Genomic DNA, 22222 nt, shown 5'->3' on the forward strand with positions numbered 1-22222 from the left:
AGATTTATACCGTATAACGCTGTACGTATACATATATGTATAACGTTGCGATCGAGACGCATACTTGAACATCTACACGTTACGGGAATGTAACACGTGTCGAACATTATACAACTGTAGTACGTAGCAAGTGACGTTCACGCCACAACTTGAGCATCGAATGTGAGATACGTATGGATATAGCTACGCCACGAACACGCGAGGCTTCCGAATCCGGGCGGATGAACAAAGCCAATTATAAGCTAGTATAGGTTGTCTAGGAAGGTTTGAAGAGGTTGATAGCGAAGAGGAGATGATTTTGTTTTGTATCATTTTTATCGTCATCATTATACTTTTCGGGTGCCACGAAATTCGTTTGACGGTACAGAGCAGATACAATACCAGAGAAAATTATTTGAAAAATTTCTACACGAAAAACGTCTAGAAAAAACGTAAGACATTGGGCACACATATTCTTCGCACGAAATGTTCCGCTTTAAAACTATTGTAATACATGTATGTTTAATATTCACATTTATCACTTAGCCGCCCTGTGAGCGAGGCAACTATTTGGGGTTCTCCGAGGGTTCCCTTAAAAGGATCTTAAGCGGATAGGGAGAGTTGCCCCAGCTGGACGTACCCCGAAGCTGATTTCCGAGGGGTTCCTTCGTCCACAGCTAGTACGTGATCATTTTTCACATGAACTTATCTTCCCTCACTGCAGCCACATGTTTGGTGGTACACACGGGGCGTTTTATTCCAAATCACTTGTACGATAACCTGGGTCCACTTTACATTTCTTACTGTTTTTTTGTTACTTCGAAATTGAAGAAATTAATTTTCCATCTTTGTTTATCTGCTTCCTTCTTCTTTCTTTCCATCAGATGGTGTATACCACTTCAAACCCGGCATCGCGTTCATCGCGGAAAAAATTCATGAATTCGACGGTGAGAATTGCATCCTTTATGAGGCAATTTCATATTTTTCCCGAGGAATCTGTTGAGTTTTTTTTTTTTTTTTTTTTTTTGTGCGTCCGGAGGGATGGTCAGGACGCGAGGCTAGAATGATTTGGCACGAAATGCCCGGTATAGACATCCGGAGACGAGAATAATATAGCTTGCCGTTGTACGAAGAGTGCACACGCAGAGGGGGGATATATATGCCACTTGCTTTCCCTCGGGAATCAAGAACCTGGAATATGCGCGCGGCAAGGGTGGATATATTAAATTTGGGGATCTATACCAGACTTCACTACACCGTGCAGTGTGGGAGGTATCGGAGTGCGCATTTTAGCATTTAAAGGGGATGATGCAGCGCCGGCGATGCGGCAGGCGTCGCTGTTAGGGGCGTCGCAAGAAGCTCGTGATATACGGTGGGCGACGAAAAAACCACACGGAAATATTCGAGGGTAATAATAATCGGACGATTTTTCGCCGATTCGGTCCACCGCTTCGCATCCGCTGTTTCACAGCTTTTGGAGATTCGACATCGAGTAACATCGTACTGGATTTCAACTCTCCGTACAGAGATTCGCCATCGGATGTTATGATACGTGGATCGAAAAAAAATATAAAAGCAGGCGATAGAGTGAATAATGAAATGAATAACAGTCGAGGAAACGCAGTTCTCGGATTTCGCCGAGGCCGGTCTCTGAGCTGGAAATGAAAACCGGAATGGTGGAATATAAATAAATAAATAATTCGATCGATCGTCCGGTCCCATGTAATCGCACCTTATGGAACACTCACGCCGAGGATATTCCACTAGACTTTCTCCTAGAGGGCGTGCGGTCTGCATGTGGAAGTAAAAATATGCCCCCTAGAAAGTGAAAACGCGTCGTTTGCCCGTCTTATCCGCGTCTAAAGGTATGAAACCGCTATAGTTATAGCTGAGGTCGGCAACTCGCCGTCACTGGCAAAGTGCGACACATTTCGAACCGATAGTCCGGACAGGGAAACGCATCTGCAACGCAACGATGCGAGCAAAGAACAAAAAACTTATGGTCATTTTTCAAGATCTTTATTCAGAGACGCGCTTGAGTCTCATTCGCTTTCCAAACTGATGCATTCTGCTTTTCTAAGCAGAAAAAAAAAATTAATTAATTAAAGAAAAAAAAAGGAAAATGCAATCGCGCAATTATTGTCAGTTTCGTAACGATTACATACCTACATGGATTATATTAATACGCGATATGCAGCGTCGAGAATTTTTTCTTTTTTTTTTTAATTACTTCATCAAACCGACGTATACATACTATTTACCGATGATGGCAATTTTCACTACGTGTAATTCATTCTCGATGGGCAAGAAAAAATCAAATCTACATTCATTGACGGGTGAATAAAAGCTGAACGCATCTAAGATTCTTCGCACAAACTTTGTTCTAGGTAAAAAAAATTAGGTGAACGATTTTCTTTTATTCGTAAAAGTCGTACACTACTCTTCCAGAATAATTCATCAAATGAGGATTTTTTGAGAATTCGTTAGCGTGACCAGATTTTTTTTTTTTTTCAAGTTATGACCACTTTTTTTTTCTTTGCTCACTCTGTACATACATCTTATGTAACTTTCATCGGTGTCCTTCACTCGTTTGAGGAGCGACAAAAAACACCATAACTCTTCAAGGTAGCCTCTCATTCCTCTGAAGCCTTAGCTCGACGAGCTTCGTGATTGAAGTATGATAACAAAAAATTATACAACATAAACGTAAATATGCGCAAATGAAAAGATAACGGACTTTGTTAATTGGATATTGGATATTGATTATCGACGAATTCCGTGAATCTATTCGAAAAAACTGTTGAAAAATTTACAACGTCGCGTCGTGTGAATGTGTGGTATTATCATACACGTACAGTAACCTACTTTGTGATCTTCGGCCACACGTATGCAGTAACAGCGCAATAAAAAAAAAAAAAAAAAGACAAAGCGAAAGTTAATTATAAGCAAAGCGCTTCCGTGGATACAATTTTGGGTATAATTTGTACTCCCAACTATCGTCGTTCACGTTAACCACTACAATTATAAACATGTTTCTCGATTTGATCGGAAATGTTTTTTTTTCCCAGCGAAATATAAAGCCCATCGAATTCATATCGGTCCGTCAAAGTCACGCGCAAAGTTTGTTTTTTTTTCTTTCATTTTTATCATCGCGAAAGTGAAGCACACTAAATTACAAGTACGGGTAATGGAATGATGAAGTGTTCCTTCCACGCTACCGAAAAAAATTCTCTTTCATACCTCGCCACGAAACACATCTCAAGGATCATCGAGAGCACACGGAAATACGACGGTGGAAAGGGTCCTTTCCGTACCATCGTCGCGAATTTAAAGTGATCGAAAAGTTGGCCCCTCAAGTTGCCCACGACGCGTGTGTGCATATATGATTACATTAGACTCGACTCGACGTAAGTTTAAAATGAATTCAGCACCAACACTATGTAATAAAACGTGAAGTGATAGGAGCGGTTAAAAAGTCTTGCCGTCGACCTCGATGTATATAATTCGCGTGCGGGGGACATTTAAACTGGCGCAATGATCACGTTATGTTATGTCGGTCGTACAACTTTTCATACTTACGTAGGTACGTTCTCGTTCGTTCGTACCTACCTTTGCATTATCATATACACAACGGGACAGTCCCCGTTGCACAATTTTCCCGCTCTTTGTTTGTGACGGGAATTTCAGATCACGCGGAAAAGTTGAAAAGAATCTGCTTATCGAGCGTAGCTGCTTGTGTGGATACTGTATGCTGATTTTCTCTCGTTTGAAACTACGGATAAATTTATTTTTTGTCAAACGAAGCAGACTTTTGGTACAACTAATCAACTGGACAACGTATGCGTCTCTGGGGTGTGTGGCAGACTTCAAAGTTTTTTCATGCCAACGAATCGACGAAACTTCTCCCATGCGGACCGAACGTAGTTTCGGGTTCGGGAATAATGACGCGACTGACAATGACAATTAACAAAAACATCGTGACCACGAGTCCCTCGTGTAATTGCGAAAAATTGTCCCAATTTTTTCAGAGACCGGGAACCACGTACCATCCCGTTTGTCAAGTTTCAGGGTCGATAAATTTGGTGATAAAAATCATTACAGAATAACGAAACTACAAACAATGTAGCTTCGTTCATAATAATAACAGCTTTGTTTTTCCAGCGCGCTGAGAAACGACGTTACTGAAAAATTTTCAGAGGCTCTCTAGAGTCGGTGTACGAAACTGAACAAAATTTATCTCCGGCAATTCCAAATGTCCTCCACGTATATTATTACCTCCGAGAAACTGCTGTTTCAACGTAGGTGGTTATACTTGTGTTACACCGCGTCTTATAAAAATCAAAACGTTCACCGAGTCCGCATAAATATGTCGTAACTTCGCGTTACAGGCGGTAAAAATGCCTTTGACGAGCAGGTGAGGCTAATAATAAAATAAAGTAAGGATTCTTCAATTTTATTTTTCTTCATTTCTGCACAACGCGCTATGTCACTTTCAAAGTACCGAAGATTTATCGTCCACGGATATCAAAATATATAACCGCGCACGTGCCTCGGGATGTGCAAAGAAGTCATTTAGAGAAATCAGTGGTCGGTAAAAACAATATGAAGCAATAATACACCAATAACGAAGACGACGACGATAATGATTCACAGTTTCACGGGTCTCATGCGTTATAATCGCCGCGTTGATCTCCGTGCGTATCTCATAACGCGATATCTTTGAAAAAGTTCAGGACTTGTTACGTAATGACAATATAAAACTCGACTTCGAATGGCTGAAAATCACTCGTGAGAAGTTCAATATTCCCGAGCGGAAATGGCGAGTGGGTGCTATTCGGGATGAAGCAATTACGCCGGAAAGTAAAATATACAAGTATACCGTTCATATTTAACAAGTCGGGAAACATAAAATCTGCCCACGCAACGTCGTATAATTAGAAATCTAATTTCAATATTGTAGCTATAAGTATCGAGGAAGAGGAAGAGGGGGTTTACTATATCGAACGGTTTTAACCTCGGCTGAGTATAGCTGATATCCTACGTAGGGGAAATGAAAAAAAAAAAAAATCAATTACATGGGCGCAGTCGAACAGAAACGAACGTATTGTGAGCCTGCACGTGTGTTAATGGCCTGACCAGGACTCGGTATGCGTTGCAAGAGCAAAGCAACACCGTTGTAAGTGGAAACAAAGGTCCCCCGGTTCACAGGACTTGAAAGTAACGGGGTGTTCCAGAATTAGCCGATAGCGCAAATTGTGCAGCCGGTAGATTTAATGAGGGCAGAAACAAACGAGACTTCTAGACGAAACAAGTCCCAAGAATATTTCTTGCCGGAAAATCTTTGGATCCGAAGTTCGAAGCCAGTCGTGATATTTCTAACTATAGGTTTCATTCATCCGTTCGCTAAACAGGGAGTCAGAAATTTTTCAACATCTTGTTGCAGTTGTTTCCGATTCACCGCCGTCACCCGCTCCCCAACTTTGTGCGAGTTTCAGTTCAATCGCTATGTCCGGAACACCAGGTTTCGATTTATGAGTAAGTTGTGCCGCGAACGGGTAGGTAAGTGAGGTTTACCCACGTATATATCTACGAGTTATAATCTAGAGCGGGTGTTTTTACGAAGTTAACAGACCCGGGGAGCGAACGGGCTGCGAGCGACTTGGAGCTGCTGCACGACGTTTACTTCTCGCTCCGCGTCCACTTTGCTCGGACATTTCATACACACATCCTGCAGCCACCCGCGGGAATGAAATAGACGCATATATCTGGGTCGATCGAATTACAAGGCGGACAAAAAGCTTTATCGCTTTATTGTTAATATTCCCCCAAACTTTCTATAGATCCAATTCATCCGAAAAGACGTTCCACTCGAAAGCCGACCATTTTTCTGTTGCGATTCTGATGGAAATCGCATACTTGTCACACTGAAAGTAAAAGTAAAATTTTGGTGGAAGACCTTGAATTTTTCTACGCCGGAGGCGGACCTCCGCCACGAACTAACGTTCCTATGGCAGATCTGGTATACCTTCACTTCTGAACGGAACAGTCGCGTTCTCCGATTCCGAATCGAACTGTTATCCAATTATTGAACAATCGCGACGTATACTCCCCTGCACGATCACGATAAGTTCATTGCAGCTGAGCTGCATCGGGATATACCGTAATTCAGCGACTCGAAACCTGCAATGGGCACCGGATTACTTCAGGGCAAAATGGTCGCGACGAGGGGCTGAACACGTTGAACGACAAACGTAGAGCCCACTCGTCGGTTTACTCAGCTGATTATAAGACGATCGATAATCTTTCAGCGGTATATTTCAAGGTTTAATCGGACCGAGTTCCAGTTGTATTGTTCCCGTACGCTGCCAACTGATCGATTTCAAAAGCGTTGGTAAGCTGATGTCATCGCGACTACGGGAAATGAAAAAAAGTTGTCCAGATGAAAGTTGCTGAATTCAGAGGAAAAAAATGTCCTCGTTAGTATCAGTGACAAAGAAAGGAGCTGTGGAGTTTTTTCGACAAATTATATTTCACATCTCGTGAGTGCCCCTACCCAATGGTCTCTCGAATTCCTGAGCGTCAGACGCGATCATGTTTCCCCTGAAACTTTTCTGCATCTCTTTCCTTTTACCGTACCCGCGCGCACGTAAAGTCACGAAACAAACGATCGGAGTTCGGAATTTACACTCTACATGCAACGAACGTCGATTCGTTTTCGGTTGTTCGTTCCTATTCCTTTGATATTTTCCACGAGTCCTCTTCACCTCGCGGGTTTCTTTCTACCTCTCGGTAAAATAAGTGTACGAAAAGACTTCCGAGGCATCGAATTCACTCGGGTTTCAAAGTGCATCGACCTCCCGGATGACCTACGGATTAAATTTCAACGACCAACTTCTCTTCCAATTTCTTATAAATGGAACCGACTTGTCTTCCCGACTTGCGAAACGTACGAGCCAAGATCGAAAAACCCGACGAGACGAAAGTATCAAGAGCGTTATCGCTCAATGCCCGAAACGCTACCTCGCGATTCCTCATTTTCCCAACCAAATACCTGCTGCGCTCATATACTGTCTCTGCATGATCCGTGTGATTACGTTACGCGCACGGAGTGTTCGCACGCGTGTGTTCTATCGTAGGCACAAGAAGAGACGGATATACGCGGTGTGAGAATTGAAAAGAGACGGACAAATTCCTTTCCCAAAACCGAACCGTACGGCGGCGTACTTTCCGCCGGGTTATAGCGCGCACCATTGCGGCAAGAAAATAACAGCAACGACGCAGCGGCAGTGCATCGTATGGTGTTGCACTAGCCCCGTTAGCGGTGTACTTACCAACCATGGCGAGGCATGGAAACGAGATATTTTGCCCTAAATAACAGCAACAAACTCAGCTGCGGTTGGCGAACCGCAATGTTTAACCGGTGAATAGAAAACCAGTTTTTTGTGCCTACTTATCTCCACGAGGACAGAGTGAATTTTCATTTTCATCCGCCTTTATATTTTCACTTTTCACCCGTCGATGTCACAGTTTTCGCAGATTTATCGGGGACATTTTAATGTCACCGTGGACGAGACCGACGTTTCGTCGATGCAAAAAATTGTGCGCAATTTCCGATCGAGAAAATAACAATCTCCGCGGGTTCTTCCATTCCGGTCATCGATCCGTCGGATTTACGGACACGAAAAACACTCCGTGTGCTCCAGATCGAAGACGGTGGCGAATGGTTCGCGTGAAATGATTTTACGATCGTCGTGAGTCAGTCGGTAGTCGCGGAGAAACCGAATCAGTATCACCGTTGTATCCGCTGTATCGTAGGGTCCGTTAAATGCAGGGCGTTTGTATAAAAGCGAGAGTTCGATGCCCTTTGCATCTTCAATGAATTGCACTGCCGCAGAGCGAGACGTGATTACCGTCGAGCCTTTAATTGAATAAACATTAAATGACTGCAACTTGTACCGCAGCATATAATCGGCATGTTCAATGAATTTCTCACGACTGTACTTTATGAGAATATAACATGTGACGGAAGGTCAAGTTCGTCGAACCGATGTTACCAATGAAATTGTGCGAATTCAACGGCAATGAGCCAACAATATTCTGGAACACTAGATTAAATATTTTTCGCTACACATTACCGTTATTACCATTATTTTCTTTTTTCAGATTCATGGCCTTACGAGAATTCTTGATCGAAGTAGCAAACGCGGTGGTAGTCTTTCGACTTCGCGAAGCTTCCGGAATTTTTTTTTTTTTCGCATTCCAGAAAATCCGGATCGGATAAATATATATGTATGCCCAGTCCGACAAATGTATTACGGAATCTCGAGTTCCATTTTGGCTTAGAAAGTAACCGGGCGACGTTCCCCGACAAATCGAACCAGATCCAAACGATTTCCGTGCAATCCAAATTGTTCCTGCAACGCGGTATCGCCGGTTACGCAACGCCTTTGGTGCGAGACACCCGATTCTTCTGCCAACGATAAATCGAGAGGACGAATAAAAGGAAAAACGCAGAATCTGGGATGAAGTTTCGTCGCCCAAAATCATCTTTTTATTTTTATTTTTTTTGCTTCAAACGACAACTGCCCGAGAAGAAATGGAGTAGCACCCTGCGATTAGGTACGAGTAAAACGAACTAGAAGGAACCAAAAAAAACAAACTTTCGATACAACGCGACGCAGCGGTTATCTTTGTTAAACAAACTTCGATCGTATGTACGTACGTACGTACGTAAGTTTTGCGCGAGGCGAAGCGCAGCGATGACTGTCGAAGATATAATGAAGAAAGATATATACCCGTGTCAATATAATAACACAACATTATCATGCATGCAAATATTGACTCGATATTACACAGGTGCTGTGCTGTACGGTTGCTCGCGAACGGAGCCGGGGGGATTCCCGGGGCTCGTCGGTAGATATACATCGATAATTCCTAGCGCATCGACCGCCCCCCTCGTCTGTAATTTCTCATTCATGGAATTGAAAATATTTGAACGATACACGACGTCACAGCGTCGACGACGACATCGACGGCATTTTACCCCTTCGTTTTATGTAACGGTGCGGCAAATTGAAGAAGACACCGAGTTACGCTGTTCACCTAATGTGAGGTTTTTGAGCGCATGTGACGTACCATACGTTGAAAGAATTAGGTATCCGCTGCGCGACACCCTGACCTCGTGTGGATGAAATCGAAGGTCGTCGTCTTTCTCGAGAAAAGAGAAGGAAGAGAAACATTTGTATGAATATTCCTAGGACGTCGATGACCTAGTAAGAATGACAAAAAAATCTGGAATACCTTCTCTCACAAAGAATTTTCACTCGATTCGTTGTGATCAATTACGTTACAGATACGTGCATCGACGGTCGAAAAACATTCCGGTTTTGCGAACGGTATTGGGAATATTCGCGTTTTATTTTTTCTTTCTTACTTTTTCTCCGGAATCAGTTAGCCGAGAAACCCATCGTGCTTTATACATATTTTCGGATACCATCGCGCACAACTGAGATTGGTTTAACGCCTCTATTGGAATAAAAACTTAGCATCACCTTTACCGAATTTAGAACGTTGAGGAGGAGACACATTGACCTGGTTTTAACGGTGGGGTAGGATTATAAAGAGCCGTTCGTTACTTCGTTCCCCCGCGCAGAAATCGTGTGCCGCTGCAGCTTTGGCGCACAGCCGAAGCAAGTGTCTGTCAAGTGAAAGCGGATCGCTTGTATAATTTTGCTTCGGGCGTTCATGTAACCACCGGCTATACCGTACATACGTCCGTAGACGACTTTATAGTTCTAGGATAAATTCGAAAAATAAAAATTCCATCGATTCGCGTGACATTTTCTTTGTCCTCTGTTCCGAGACTATTCTTCATCAATCCGCGACTCCGCGTCGCAGTCGGGACTTTGGTTTTGCGGCACAGCCACCATTGTCTATTTTTTTTTTTTTTTTCTTCTGTATCTTCTCGCATAAATAACGTGCGACTGACGGTAAGAACAATGATCAAAAGGAAACTTTTCCACATTAAATAAGTAGGGAGAGGAAACGGAAGACGAGTCAGCAGAAGAAGAGGAAGAAGAAGAAGAAGAACCAATGCTTCTTACGTTTTCTTCATTGTATTCGAGAAAATACATTGGGTTTGTTTAGTCATTTCGTGTATATTTATAGTCTTCCCCGCCGTGAAAAGGTACCGGTCGAACCCACTTTTGTAACGTTATGGTGACATTATTGCGCAAAGTGTTTCTTTGAAAGGCGAAAAAATTGCGGGACTTTGAAAGGCGGTGAGTAATTGAATATTTTTCAGAAAATTGGCGAGTGGGGTTCTTCTTTTTTTTCGTGTGTGTTTTCCCCGTGTTTTGCCGAAAGAGAGAAATAAAATTTCCGACATTTCGCACAAGTGAACCGAAAGACAAACACGTCACGTACCACGTCGCGACGAAAGCAATACACCCGGTGGCCACAGTTAAGCCTTAATACCATGCCATGTACGACTTTTCCACAGGGTTGCGAAAAGTTTGAATTATACACGCGGCTCATTTCAACGTTCCATTATAGGCGTTCCTCTCTACTCGCACATTCGCTATTCCGGTCGATGCGACCGTAGAATGGCCTCAAAGATTCGGCTCTGATAAAAATGGCTTCGCGAAAACGTCTTTGCGAAATGATGGGATTGGATAGATTTCGAAATTGCAAAAAATTTTGGAGTCTCGCGACGAATCACCATCTTCGTTTCAATCGCGTATGGATACGCATGCGAGATAGGTCGTATCTCGCGTCGTGTCGTGTCATCCAACAGTCATTGAGATGTCGCAAAGTCAAGAGCGAAATAGAATCCTGCAGTCGGTACGCGGGGCGTTGTTATAAATAATTTTTGCGGATGTGCGACATCCTGACATCGACGCGGTGTCATCATCTAGATTATTCATCAGTAGTATACGTCGCACGACGCCGTCCGCTGGGATAAGGCATTTTACTCACATTTCTCTGAGTAAACCTGACCACGTTTACGCGGCAGGATATTTCTACGGTTGGCGCGTTATTCTGTGCGGGAAATCTCAACGAGACAATCTCCCGTGTCCTTGGTGTCGTTAACGTGACGTCTACGGCTAGCTCTACCCACCCTGTGTCTAACGAGAGCGTTGCCGTTATGCAAGCAGCTCTTCCTCTTTGCTGCGGTCGAATGTTCCGTATATAGGTGGGATGTTTCTACGTGCGATACAGAGACGAGGTTACATGTTGTATGTTTTACGTGTAATGCAAGTGGAGTCTGCGAGCGACTGGAGCAGGTAGATATACATAGGTATGCATACCACGCGTACGATATGCATGCATATTGCATGGAACGAGCGAAGAGTAACGGTGACGCCGACACCGTATATTTTTGCTTCGACGGTGGGTTTATTTCCTAGCCGACAAAACCCGGCGAAATAGCGCAGGTGAGGAGACCACGGGAAATCGACTCGGTGCACATTTTGTATTTTCCGTTGCGCGATATTTTTGCCTTTCCGCGTTCCATGTCCGCCGGATATTCGACGCGGTATTTTATGCGTTAGATCCGTCATAGCGAAGAACGTTGCCTAGCACCGAAACTTTCACTTTCGAACGAATTGGAAAAAAAAAATCTTTTGTCACCGACGAAGAAGTGGATCGACGAAAATGTTTCGTTTTTGCTTCGTTTAGTCGAATCATACGCCGAACCGCCAGAAAAAAAACGTAATCCCCGAACACTACGAGGAAGAAAATACACATCGAGGTTTATGGTATTTCGTATTGAGTCATCGGATTTATTTTTAACGATTCGATTTCCATGAGAAGAGATAAATTTTTGGGTCAACGTTATGGAACTAATATTCTGACGAGCTGTAACAAATCTATTGCGAAATACCCGCGGAGTCGAACGCGTTGAATCGGTGGAAGAAAGTCCTATGAGGTCATCGCGATTAAAAACTAGAAGTCGATTTTAAATTATTTTTTCGTCATTCGCACAGCGCGACTTCGGTTGCAGAATAAACTCGAACCGCACAGGGCTGGGCATCCGAATTGTGACAAGCTGCTACATAATATGCATCTCGCGAACTAGGTATTGCAAATGGAGAAAAAAAAACGATTAGGTAAAAATTACCGGATTCAGAACGGAGGGGGGGGATTGCGTTATTTGTGAGGGAAAGACGCGGTATCCGCGATGTCGCACACCGTCTGCGGCTCAACTTTTGGTACTGGAACGTGACATTGCTCCTCTGCTATCGTTTGAAAATTGAAAAGCAAATCGAGCCGCGTAGTGTCGCGGTTACGAATAAGACTGCGGGTACTAGAAAATAACGGTGGAAGGGATGAAAGGAAACCTGCGGAATGAACATAAGGTTAACGGTTGGAACTCTTATCTCGAAATGAGCAAAGGTATAACCTGTATACGGATAGAGGTATGAAGAAAACCTTTTAGACTTTTATAGTAAAGGCGCAGGCCCTAGAGGCAGACCAATTTCTTAGACCGTATCGAATACCCCAACCCCTTTATATCCTCCTTTCTTCCAGTCCTAAGATGAAGGACTTTTACGATTTTCTCGAATTCTTTCCAAATGGATTCATTTCGTCATTGACGGAATTTGAATAGATGGCTAGGTATACACATAAGTCTGTACTACGTTACAAAGCTGATGAACTATTGCGCTGGTTAATATAACGTTGAAATGATTATTATTGTCTCATTATGTTCGACCGTCTAATCTGCTTTCTGCGGAGATCGTATACAAAGCTAATTCGTTAAAACTTGTATCAACTGATATAAAAATAGATGAAGTTGAAGTCTTCAATTTCATAGGAACTTTGCTCGATTCATTTGCCGATATCCGAACATTTGAAGATATTTCAACGAAGGAATTTTTCGCTTTGATCCGCTCGGTACACCGTGATGTAATTTTTTGCAATCCTATCCATCGGTCGCGATAAAAGGGATGGAATGCGAACGAAAGACGAAAGCTTCTGAGCGTTGAATTCAGCCTGTGAAATTATACATATTCTGTTTTTCCTTTGATACCCTATGCCAAACCGAGAATATTACGTTATAGGCAGGTATACCGATACACGTTTACGCGCGAGATTCACACGCCTATTTATTTTGATCGTTTTTTCTTAGCGATTCTACGAGCGATAAGAAACCGCGACGCACGTTTCGCCGCGAGATCTGACTCAGAATACAAAATGGTGAATTTCCTCTCACCCTCTTCGAGTTATCGAAGGATCTACAGTACCCGGTGGTTCGAGTTCGCAAACCCTCAAAATTGCTCACCGATGTTATTGTCTGGATATTATTCGCAAGGGCGTCAGCGAATTCATTTCATACATGCGGCGGTTGTTCATTTGCCATCCGAGAGTGCAGAGGCGGTGAAATAGAATTTCGGACTTCATTTCTCAATTATGATTGAAGTGATATCAAATATGTAGATCCGCATGTTATAATATACCGTAGAATCGCGCTTGCTGCGACGTTTTTCTCGACGTTTTCCGCGTAGCCACAAGGTTAATCAATGCGATATAATTAAGCTTCGTATACGGAAAAATTTGATTAAAGACTGTTATAATAGGTACGTATCCATAATGTAATGCTTGAACGAGAAAACCTTGGTGATAAAACTCCGCAATAATAAAACGTACATTTCTTACAATCGAATCAACTCGGAGATCGTCATCTTTGGCGATCGAGTTGAGAAGTTACAGGTATAGTTTGTACTCATATGAAGTGTAAAGGTGTATACGTCTGATAGAAAATTAATCGTCTGGACGACGTCTCTCAGCAATTCTTAGAGGGATCTGATTTAGAATAAACCGCATGAACAAAATTCTGCCGTATAATTTAGGTCAACTTGTAAAAGAATAACGAATTATCCATAGCTGGACGATGTAAGTTTTCTTGGATCGTGTTACACGAAGGAAGAAGGAATTGAGTCTACTCTCACGCTCGACAAGGTCAAAATATCAGAGGAGAACCACGATTACCTACTATTAGTTTACGTAACCACAAGTTACGAGCATACCTTATACATATGCAACGGGCCACGTGTCGAGTATGTGGGGCATTCCAAGTCAAACAGTCCACTTTTTCCGAAATATTTTTTAAACTTGATGGCTCGACAAAACCATGCTCATAACACCTCGCTAAGATCTAGAATATTCTAGAATTTCGAAAAATCGAGGATATCTCGATGGGATTAGTTCGTCACTCAATTTACTCGACGGATTCGTGTTTCTGGGGTCACAAAAATCAAATAAGGAAAGTGTCCTGCGATCAGTTTTAAAAATACTTCATTTTTGGTTCAAAAATCGAAAAAATCCAAAGAGGTACCCCTTGGAAAATTTTCGATTTTGGGTCAAAAAAATAATTTTTTTTTTTTTATGCTATTCTTATGTATTTTGAGCCCAGGAATCCGAATCCGGAAGTCAAATTGGTCTATCTATAAAATTGATCGAGTTATCGCCGATTTTTCGATTTTTGGACCAGAAAAATTGAGATATCTCGAAGGGAAAAAATCGTAGCTCAATTTGGACAACGGATTCGTGTTCCTGAGGTCAAAATACATAAGAAAAATGCCATGCGATCAATTTTAAAAAATAAAAATTTTTTGCCAAATTTTGAGATTTTTCCAAGGGGTACCCCTTACGATTTTTTCAAATTTTGGCCAAAAATTTTTATTTTTAAAAATTGACCATATGGCACTTTTCTTATGTATTTTGACCTCAGGAACACGAATCCGTCGTCCAAATTGAGCTACAATTTTTTCTTCTCGAGATATCCTCAAATTTATGCCAAAAAATGCGAAAAAATGAGGATAACTCGGTCATTTTTCAAGATACATAATTTTTTCTTTCAGATTCGTATTCCTGAGCTCAAATTACATTAAGATAGACTAAAAAATCAATTTTTTATTTTTGACCCCAAAAAGCTGAAAATTGGCGATAACTCGGTCCATTTTAGAGATGGATCAATTTTTCTTTCAGATTTGGATTCCTGGGGTCAAAATACGTAAGAAAAGTGTATTTCGATCGATTTTAGAAATACTTTTGTTTTGGCCCAAAAATCAACATTTTTTTTACTAGGGTTTATATTTTATTTTCATGTATTTTGATCGGAGGAATCCATCTATAAAATTAATCAAGTTATCGCCAATTTTTCGCCTCTTGGAGTAGAAAAATTGAGATATCTCGATGGGAAAAATTGGTAGATTGACAAAAAAAAAACTCTGATTATGCGTGTGAAATTACAAAGACCGACCGTTTTATTACAAATCTATCAGTCTACCTTTTATAATGCATTACAACACGATGTAAAGAAAGAAAAATTTATTTGGAATTTTTTTTTTTTTTTTATGATGTACACTCGGTGCCTCTGTTTCTGTACTCAAAGTCTCAAGCTTCAGTATGGCCACATGGACAGAAATGAACTCGCTGGGTATACCCTGAACCATTTAAATACTGAATTTTTATATATTTACTTCCTTAATCGGTTACATAGAATTCGCAGAAATACCGCAAAGGGATACCGCCGATCAGGTGGATGAAAGGGGTGATTTACGAGGTGTGAACAAGATCTCAATCAGGTGATGACAGCTCGTCCGACACCTGCTAACAATGGGAGCAAGACATAAACAAGAACTGTGATTTCACACCTCATCACCTATTAAAAAGCCATAAATTATGTTTAAATTCTGGCACGTGCCGTCGGTCAAGATGCCCGAAGCACGTGTAAAAATAGGAAGTCCCATTGGCTGATGCGAACTTCTTTTTGATTGGGTGAGCCGGAGCTTAGCACCAAACTCCGCGCGGACTGCATTTGCCCAATGATTTTTACATGTGGATTTTGGTGCGAGAAAGCTCAGCGTGGTGGGAGCGCAAGACGCGAGGCGATACGCCGCGAAGCGGTAGAAAGACGAACGAGATAGAGAGCGCTCGAGTCCAGTCCGCTAAAATATGAAATCTCGGGCTACGTAACCCGCCATCACATTTCCCGTCGTATCTCAAGAACGAATGATCGGAATTTGATGATGCATTGAAATTTTGAATACGTGACTTCGTGGCCATGGATTTTATTCATAAATTAGGTTCGTAGCTGAATTTGATCTACGGATTCGTGTTCCTGAGACCGAAATGCGTTACAAAGTGTCATACGATCGATTTTCAAAATACTTCATTTTCGGCCTATTTTTTCATCGATATTCCGTGCGAAGTCAAACTATTTTTTCGATCGTATGTACCGACGTTAATCGTCGAACTAATTTTCAAATTTGCCTGCATAAGAAGGGCTCGATCGTTCAGAGATTGTCGTGATTGCAGCAAACGCCGATTCCAGCGATCTCCAATCTTGTACTCTCCTCATATATTCTCACCTATAAACTGCGATTGGCAAAATAATTTTTTCACGTCGTAAAAACGTTATTGGTATGAATTTCGAAATATTATTACATATGTACATCTTCCTTGCCTGAAATGTGAATATTGTATAAGGTATGTATGCCCATTACCAAGTTTCGATATATTATGAAATGATGATAAAATGTATCAGACTCATCCTCCTATGGTATATATACCAGCTAGATGGCAAATAAGAAAAAAAACTGTGAAAAAGAGGACTATACTTGGATATAAAAAGTAAAAATTCCAATCCCACACCAGACTTCCTACTTTCCAGCATGTTTCATGCACCTATACTTCATATCAAATACATTCGATTACTGGGAGTGGAGTTAAAAAACACTCGTAAAGGTCTTAGCTTTTAGGCAATTGATCCATAAATAAATAAGAAAGTAACCAGGAAAGCAAATAAACTAATAAATAGGTACGTAATTAAATGAATGAGAAATGAAGATGATGGAGGGATTTTTCCAATGACCATTAACTTTCGCGTTTTTGTATTTCTCTTATCAAAAACAAAAATAACTCAGGACAACGTTTAAAATTTTTTCAACAAAAATGAAAATTTGACAATCAGCGATTAAGAAATACGTCGGATTGTGCGAGCACAATGGCCTTGCAGTATAACCGGAGGCATAATGTGCAGTAAATCACTACCTCAGTCCTCAACAATGATAAGAATTTTTCACAAAAAATACTCACGTCAACTTTGTGATCAAACTGCAGCATCAACAGCTGACACGCAGAATGACGATGACGGAGAGAAAACTTCTACGTATACCTTCCTTTCACGCGCACGTATAATAAAGAATCTTCGTATCTTGTTGCACACGATGGATATACAACAAATATATGCATGCCTTGGCACCGATTCGTCGAGCATGCAGTCACAACAGCAACAGCAACTCTACCTACGTATCGAATGTAATTTTCTTTATACAGCATTTGGGTTTCTGTCGATTATATCAATGGGTTACAAAGCAGTTGTTCACGATGCACAGTTACACTGTACAGGTGACATCGTGTCTGCTCCGAACGGGTGCCCCCACGTAGTTTTCTTCGTAATATTTCTCGAATTGTTTGTTTTACTCACTTTGGTGGGTTTTATCCTTTTAATCCTCAGTCCTCGCTGCCCATGTTACAAGCGCACTACTTATGCTCTCGAACAGGTATGGTATAAGAACTACAAGTATTTAATGGGGCGGCCAACCTGGCGATCGAACGGTCGAGAGGAAAATAAATTTCATATACTGTGGGTACCTACCCAACTCCTATGCCAACCAATTTTCTACCTCAGAAAATTCTAACGGTACTTCATGCGTCGAATACGTCTAAGGAAATTTTCCAGAAAACCACCAGTAAAATGTTGATTATTTAGTAATTTTCTTGTTGTTTTTTGAAAAAAAATTCTACGATTAGTCGTAATTTCATGCCACACATAATTGTTGAAGAAAATTAATGGTAACGATAAATATAATTATAAGGTTGAATATTGTTCGCAAGGAACACGCGACGTACGCGACTGATAAATTGCTGCAAGGTCAAAAAAAAGGTGAAAAATATTGATGTTCACTCCAATGTCAGCAATAGATCAACGATAACGAATTTCTCGTACTTCCCCACAATTTTGAAAAGTGTTTTTGTGTTTTTTTGAACAAATAAACCGTCGTTCCTACACCATCTACCGTAGAAGAGAATGATTTACACAGTTAATATAGTAAATGTGAGAAAAGAAACGGCGTCAATTCTGCTAATAAATGAGATTCGCATTTCATAATCTTCGTGTTATATGCGTAATACGATATGTTATGCTTACAATTTCTATATAATCATCAAATTCATTATGCACGGATAACGTAATCTAGCATGCGGCAATAATAATTCGTACGCAATTTATAATAATTAGATTGATTGATTGCCGTGTCCAGAATGATAGGAACATGACTACGGTTGTAATTTCCAAGGTTTTTAAAAAATATCTTGTCGTTACTTAGGGATCCGTTGAACGGAATTTTCAAATTTCAAACGACTTGCTTACCATCTCGTCATTGGAATTTATTTTGCGAATAGTTCCGAGCATTCTCTTCGAACAATTGACTTTCCACCATAGTAAAAACCATTGAAAATCATGGATTCACTCACCTGTCCGTGATTGTCGAATCCGTGTTTGTCGGCAACTTTAGCGGCGACCTCCGGACCATCTGGGATATGTACGGCGAATTGGTTCATGTAAATTATTGGTGGTCTATTATCGGTCCTTGGTTTAGGTCCAGGAGATGCTGACACAGCCAGTAGAATTCCGAGGCACAAAAAAACAGCGGTAGGATTCATCGTGTGTTTACCAAATTTGAATATATACGTAGATGAAAAAAAATAATAATAATAATAAGGATCTATGTATATCACTGATTTTTTTTCTGCCTTTCGGGTATACGAATATCGCGGTCACTCGTAATTTTCGGACATGAGATATCGGGCCTCCTTATGACCGATTCCGGTTATTGCTTCGGGTTTAAGAAACTTTTTCTTCAAACCAGGTTTACGCGATACTACCGGAGGGACACTGATATACGGTTGCCACTATCTCGACGCTCGATGTGGATCCTTGTTTGATTAACGGTACTGAACGACGATTTGTTTCCTTTTCTTTCATTCAAAAGTATTCCCGGAGACGTACGATCTAGAAATTGAAAGAGAAGAAACTAAGTTAGTTACTTTTTCAATTCTAAATTTCACATTTTCCCTTCCTTTTTTTTTTTTTCAAAAACAGAAACAGCGTTAGGTGACGAAAGAAACTCTTCGTATACGAGACATATCCTAGAATGAAGCGCAGAGTAGGAGGAATCCGACGAACTTCGAAGGTCACGAGTAACATCAGCTGATCATCGTGAGAAACAAAACTCATTCAACTATCCTCAAAGTTATCATCGTCGACAATTCTAACTTAAATTGGAAATGGGAAACGACGTATCATAGCGAAATTATGGGAACAGTTTCCGAGGTCAGTGTTCGAGTTTGGTCACGAGGAGATTTTATTTTGACCACGAGTAACGGTCCCAGTTTCAAGTTTAACGTGTCACTTTGGACCCTGGTATGGATGACTGAAAGTTCGAATGCGAAGATTGATCCGATCAAAATAAAAAAATTCATTTGGTCAGACCTGGTACGATGCAAAATTTTCTTGAGAGTTAAATGTCACTCGTGATCAGCAAATTTCTCGAATATCCAAGCGCGGTCTGATTAAAATAACGTCGAACACGACAGAAGATGAAGAAACGTCGACGGGAAAATGACAGTGACAGCGGTTGTAGTTATTTTATGTCGAGTTAGCGATTACGAAGTTGGGAAGTCGCGGTGACAGACGGGAGACAGAGCAATGAGAATGAAAGGTTAAAACCTCGTTGCGTTATGACGGGTTACAAAGTGTTGGCATGTAATAATATGAAGGAAAATGAAATAGAAAGGCGTGATGATGAAGAGAGGATGGTGATAATAATTTCGCGCGTTACGTGAAAGAATTTCAAGTACCGTGATGATGAACGGGACGAATCTCTTAGCCGTTGTTGGGGGTTGTCAAACGTCGACGAATTTAATATAAATAGGAAAAAATGACGATGATTAGCGGTGTCCCAATCGGAGCCCGGTTATCTATTTTCCGTATTTATCCGTGACATGGTATTCCGACAGGATGTTGAGGTTCTGTTGGTTTTTCACGTTCGAGCCTTCGGGATCATGTGTTGGTTTTATTTTGAAATTTTGCCAAGTATATCACGTGGTAGAAGCCCCCCCGGTTGATATAAAACACAAATTATTAATCACACGCGAGTTTGTAATTGTCAAATTAATATACCGAATTTTAAGAGACCCAGCTACCGATCTCCCCGACCACTTCGAGCCAAGTGTTACACGGCACTGACTGCTCGTACAAACGGCAAGGGGCCGAGGGGCGATAAACAAACGCTTTCTCTCTCTCTATCGCTATCTCTCTTTTCTTCCTTCTCATTCCATTCGATGTCTTCTCTTCATCCCCCCTTAGTTTTCTGCTACTGCCACCACACCAAACACTCCGCGACACTTTGATTCGCATCACTCGGCTCTTCGGCTGTTTACTTTATACAGCTTATCTGTCGATAAGAAGATACGACTCCGAACGCACCGATCTTTCCCTTTGTTTGTTGACGAAATTCTGACAACCTTCACAAATAAATCCGTATAACGTTTTGAGATACCCTACCACCGCGTTGGGGTTGGCAGCGCAACCAACCCGCCATTGCATCGACGTGCATTCTTATCAAGATTATTCTAGAGATTCCCACGGACCCAACGCACTCTTTGGGAAAACGGAATAACTTGCAAGCATGGTAAAATCGAACGGCTATGGTTATCATCGATTGCTCAGGAATGAATAAATAATTTAAAAGACCTACACCTTATTTCGGATCAAAATCCAGCATGTACAAAGTTCAGAGCAATCAAAGTGGTTTAATCGATACCTAATTTGCGAAATTGATTTTACCGATAATGGCCAATTGAAGATACTTCGGACGCGCTGAAATTTAGTTATCAAAGTCTTCACCAGAGCCGGAAACCCTGGACGTTCTCTTTCGGTTGAGCTAGCTCCTTTTCCGGTACACCAGCAATCATGGTGCGTATACGAATTTGACATTTTTGTACCATAATCTGTGTATTATAACCGAATCTGTTACCAATTAAATGATCTGCAAATGTTGAAATGTGTTCAAAGATTAAACGAACGCGATCGAATGAATATTTTGTGCATTCGTATCATCCCACTCTTGAGTGCATTGCAGTTCCCACCTACTAGGTTATGTAGTGAAAAGCGTTTGTTGTTAATGTAACCGAATTCTGGTTTATTATTACAGGGTCGCGTTAGGACGAAGACCGTCAAGAAGGCCGCAAGGGTCATTATTGAGAAATATTACACTCGTCTCACGTTGGATTTCCACACTAACAAAAGGATATGTGAAGAAATCGCCATCATTCCCAGCAAACCCCTGAGGAACAAGATCGCTGGGTACGAGATACCAATAAAAATTCATTCTACATTTATAACTATGGGCTAGTACCCTAACCAACTGTGCTGTGAAATTGTTCTGTGGATAGTGTCCTAATAATATGTCATTCTGTCATCCGGTCTAACATACACCTGATCAAACTTTGATCTCCAAAGCTGCCTAAGTTGTTACGAGTGGTGGACATGTATTTTGCATGCTTTGAAACATTGTGTCGAGTGCTAATGATACTGAATCAGAGTTATTCGTCAATTACCAATTTGGGGCTACACCCAATTAAAAGATGTAACAAATCGCATATCTTAATCAGGCCTTGTCATATGAATTCTGATCTTTCTAAAATAATTACAAATCGTGTTCTGGTTGAATGTTAAAGGTTAGATCAAAATGTGAGCGTTTTACTCTATTGGATGATTTCATTTCAGATTTGTTACACATTTGATGAAGAGACTACGTCACAGCCAGGTGCGAGGTATCTCTATTAAGTTGCAAGAGGAAGAAAGGGAACGCAGAGACAACTACGTACCCGAAGTTTCCGCTTTGGAACATGACATCATCGAGGTCGATCCTGAGACCAAGGAGATGTTGAAAATGCTTGATTTCAGCAACATTTCTGGTCTGCAACTCACACAGCCCGTCACTCATCAGTTTGGCAGGCGTACATAAATACACGACACTCCGTATCTTTGTCAGATTTACTTTTTTACTGAATAAAGATGTAAACTGACACTCCTACTCTTTTGCTCGTTATAAAATCCTTGGAAATAATTCTTTTTCACTGTATCCTTTACTTCATCTGTCTGCTACTA

At 41.2% G+C, this 22222-nt stretch overlaps 2 protein-coding genes across 4 annotated transcripts in view; one reads left to right on the forward strand and one right to left on the reverse strand.

Moving 5' to 3' along the window:
- Positions 1–20629, reverse strand: part of LOC105684095 (furin-like protease 2) — a 54405-nt gene extending 33776 nt beyond the window's left edge. The window contains exons 1-2 of one of the 3 annotated variants that reach the window (XM_012397209.3): positions 19909–20629; positions 18523–19060 (exon numbers count right to left, since the gene is read on the reverse strand). In XM_012397209.3, coding sequence (XP_012252632.2) covers positions 18523–18711 — 189 coding nt within the window. In that variant the 5' untranslated portion in view covers positions 18712–19060; positions 19909–20629. Of the gene's footprint in view, positions 1–17082; positions 17125–18522; positions 19061–19908 lie in introns of those variants that run through there. The other 2 variants (XM_012397210.3, XM_048657437.1) reach the window with 2 other exon arrangements.
- A 238-nt stretch (positions 20630–20867) lies between these two features.
- LOC105684099 (40S ribosomal protein S17) lies at positions 20868–22148 on the forward strand. The gene is made up of 3 exons (XM_012397216.3): positions 20868–21025; positions 21264–21415; positions 21839–22148. Exons 1-3 carry the CDS (start codon positions 21023–21025, stop codon positions 22077–22079), a joined length of 396 nt encoding a protein of 131 aa, XP_012252639.1. The 5' UTR covers positions 20868–21022; the 3' UTR covers positions 22080–22148.
- The last annotated feature ends 74 nt before the right edge of the window (positions 22149–22222 follow it).

The sequence above is a fragment of the Athalia rosae genome, chromosome 1, assembly GCF_917208135.1.
Source record: "Athalia rosae chromosome 1, iyAthRosa1.1, whole genome shotgun sequence".
NCBI lineage: Eukaryota > Metazoa > Arthropoda > Insecta > Hymenoptera > Athaliidae > Athalia > Athalia rosae.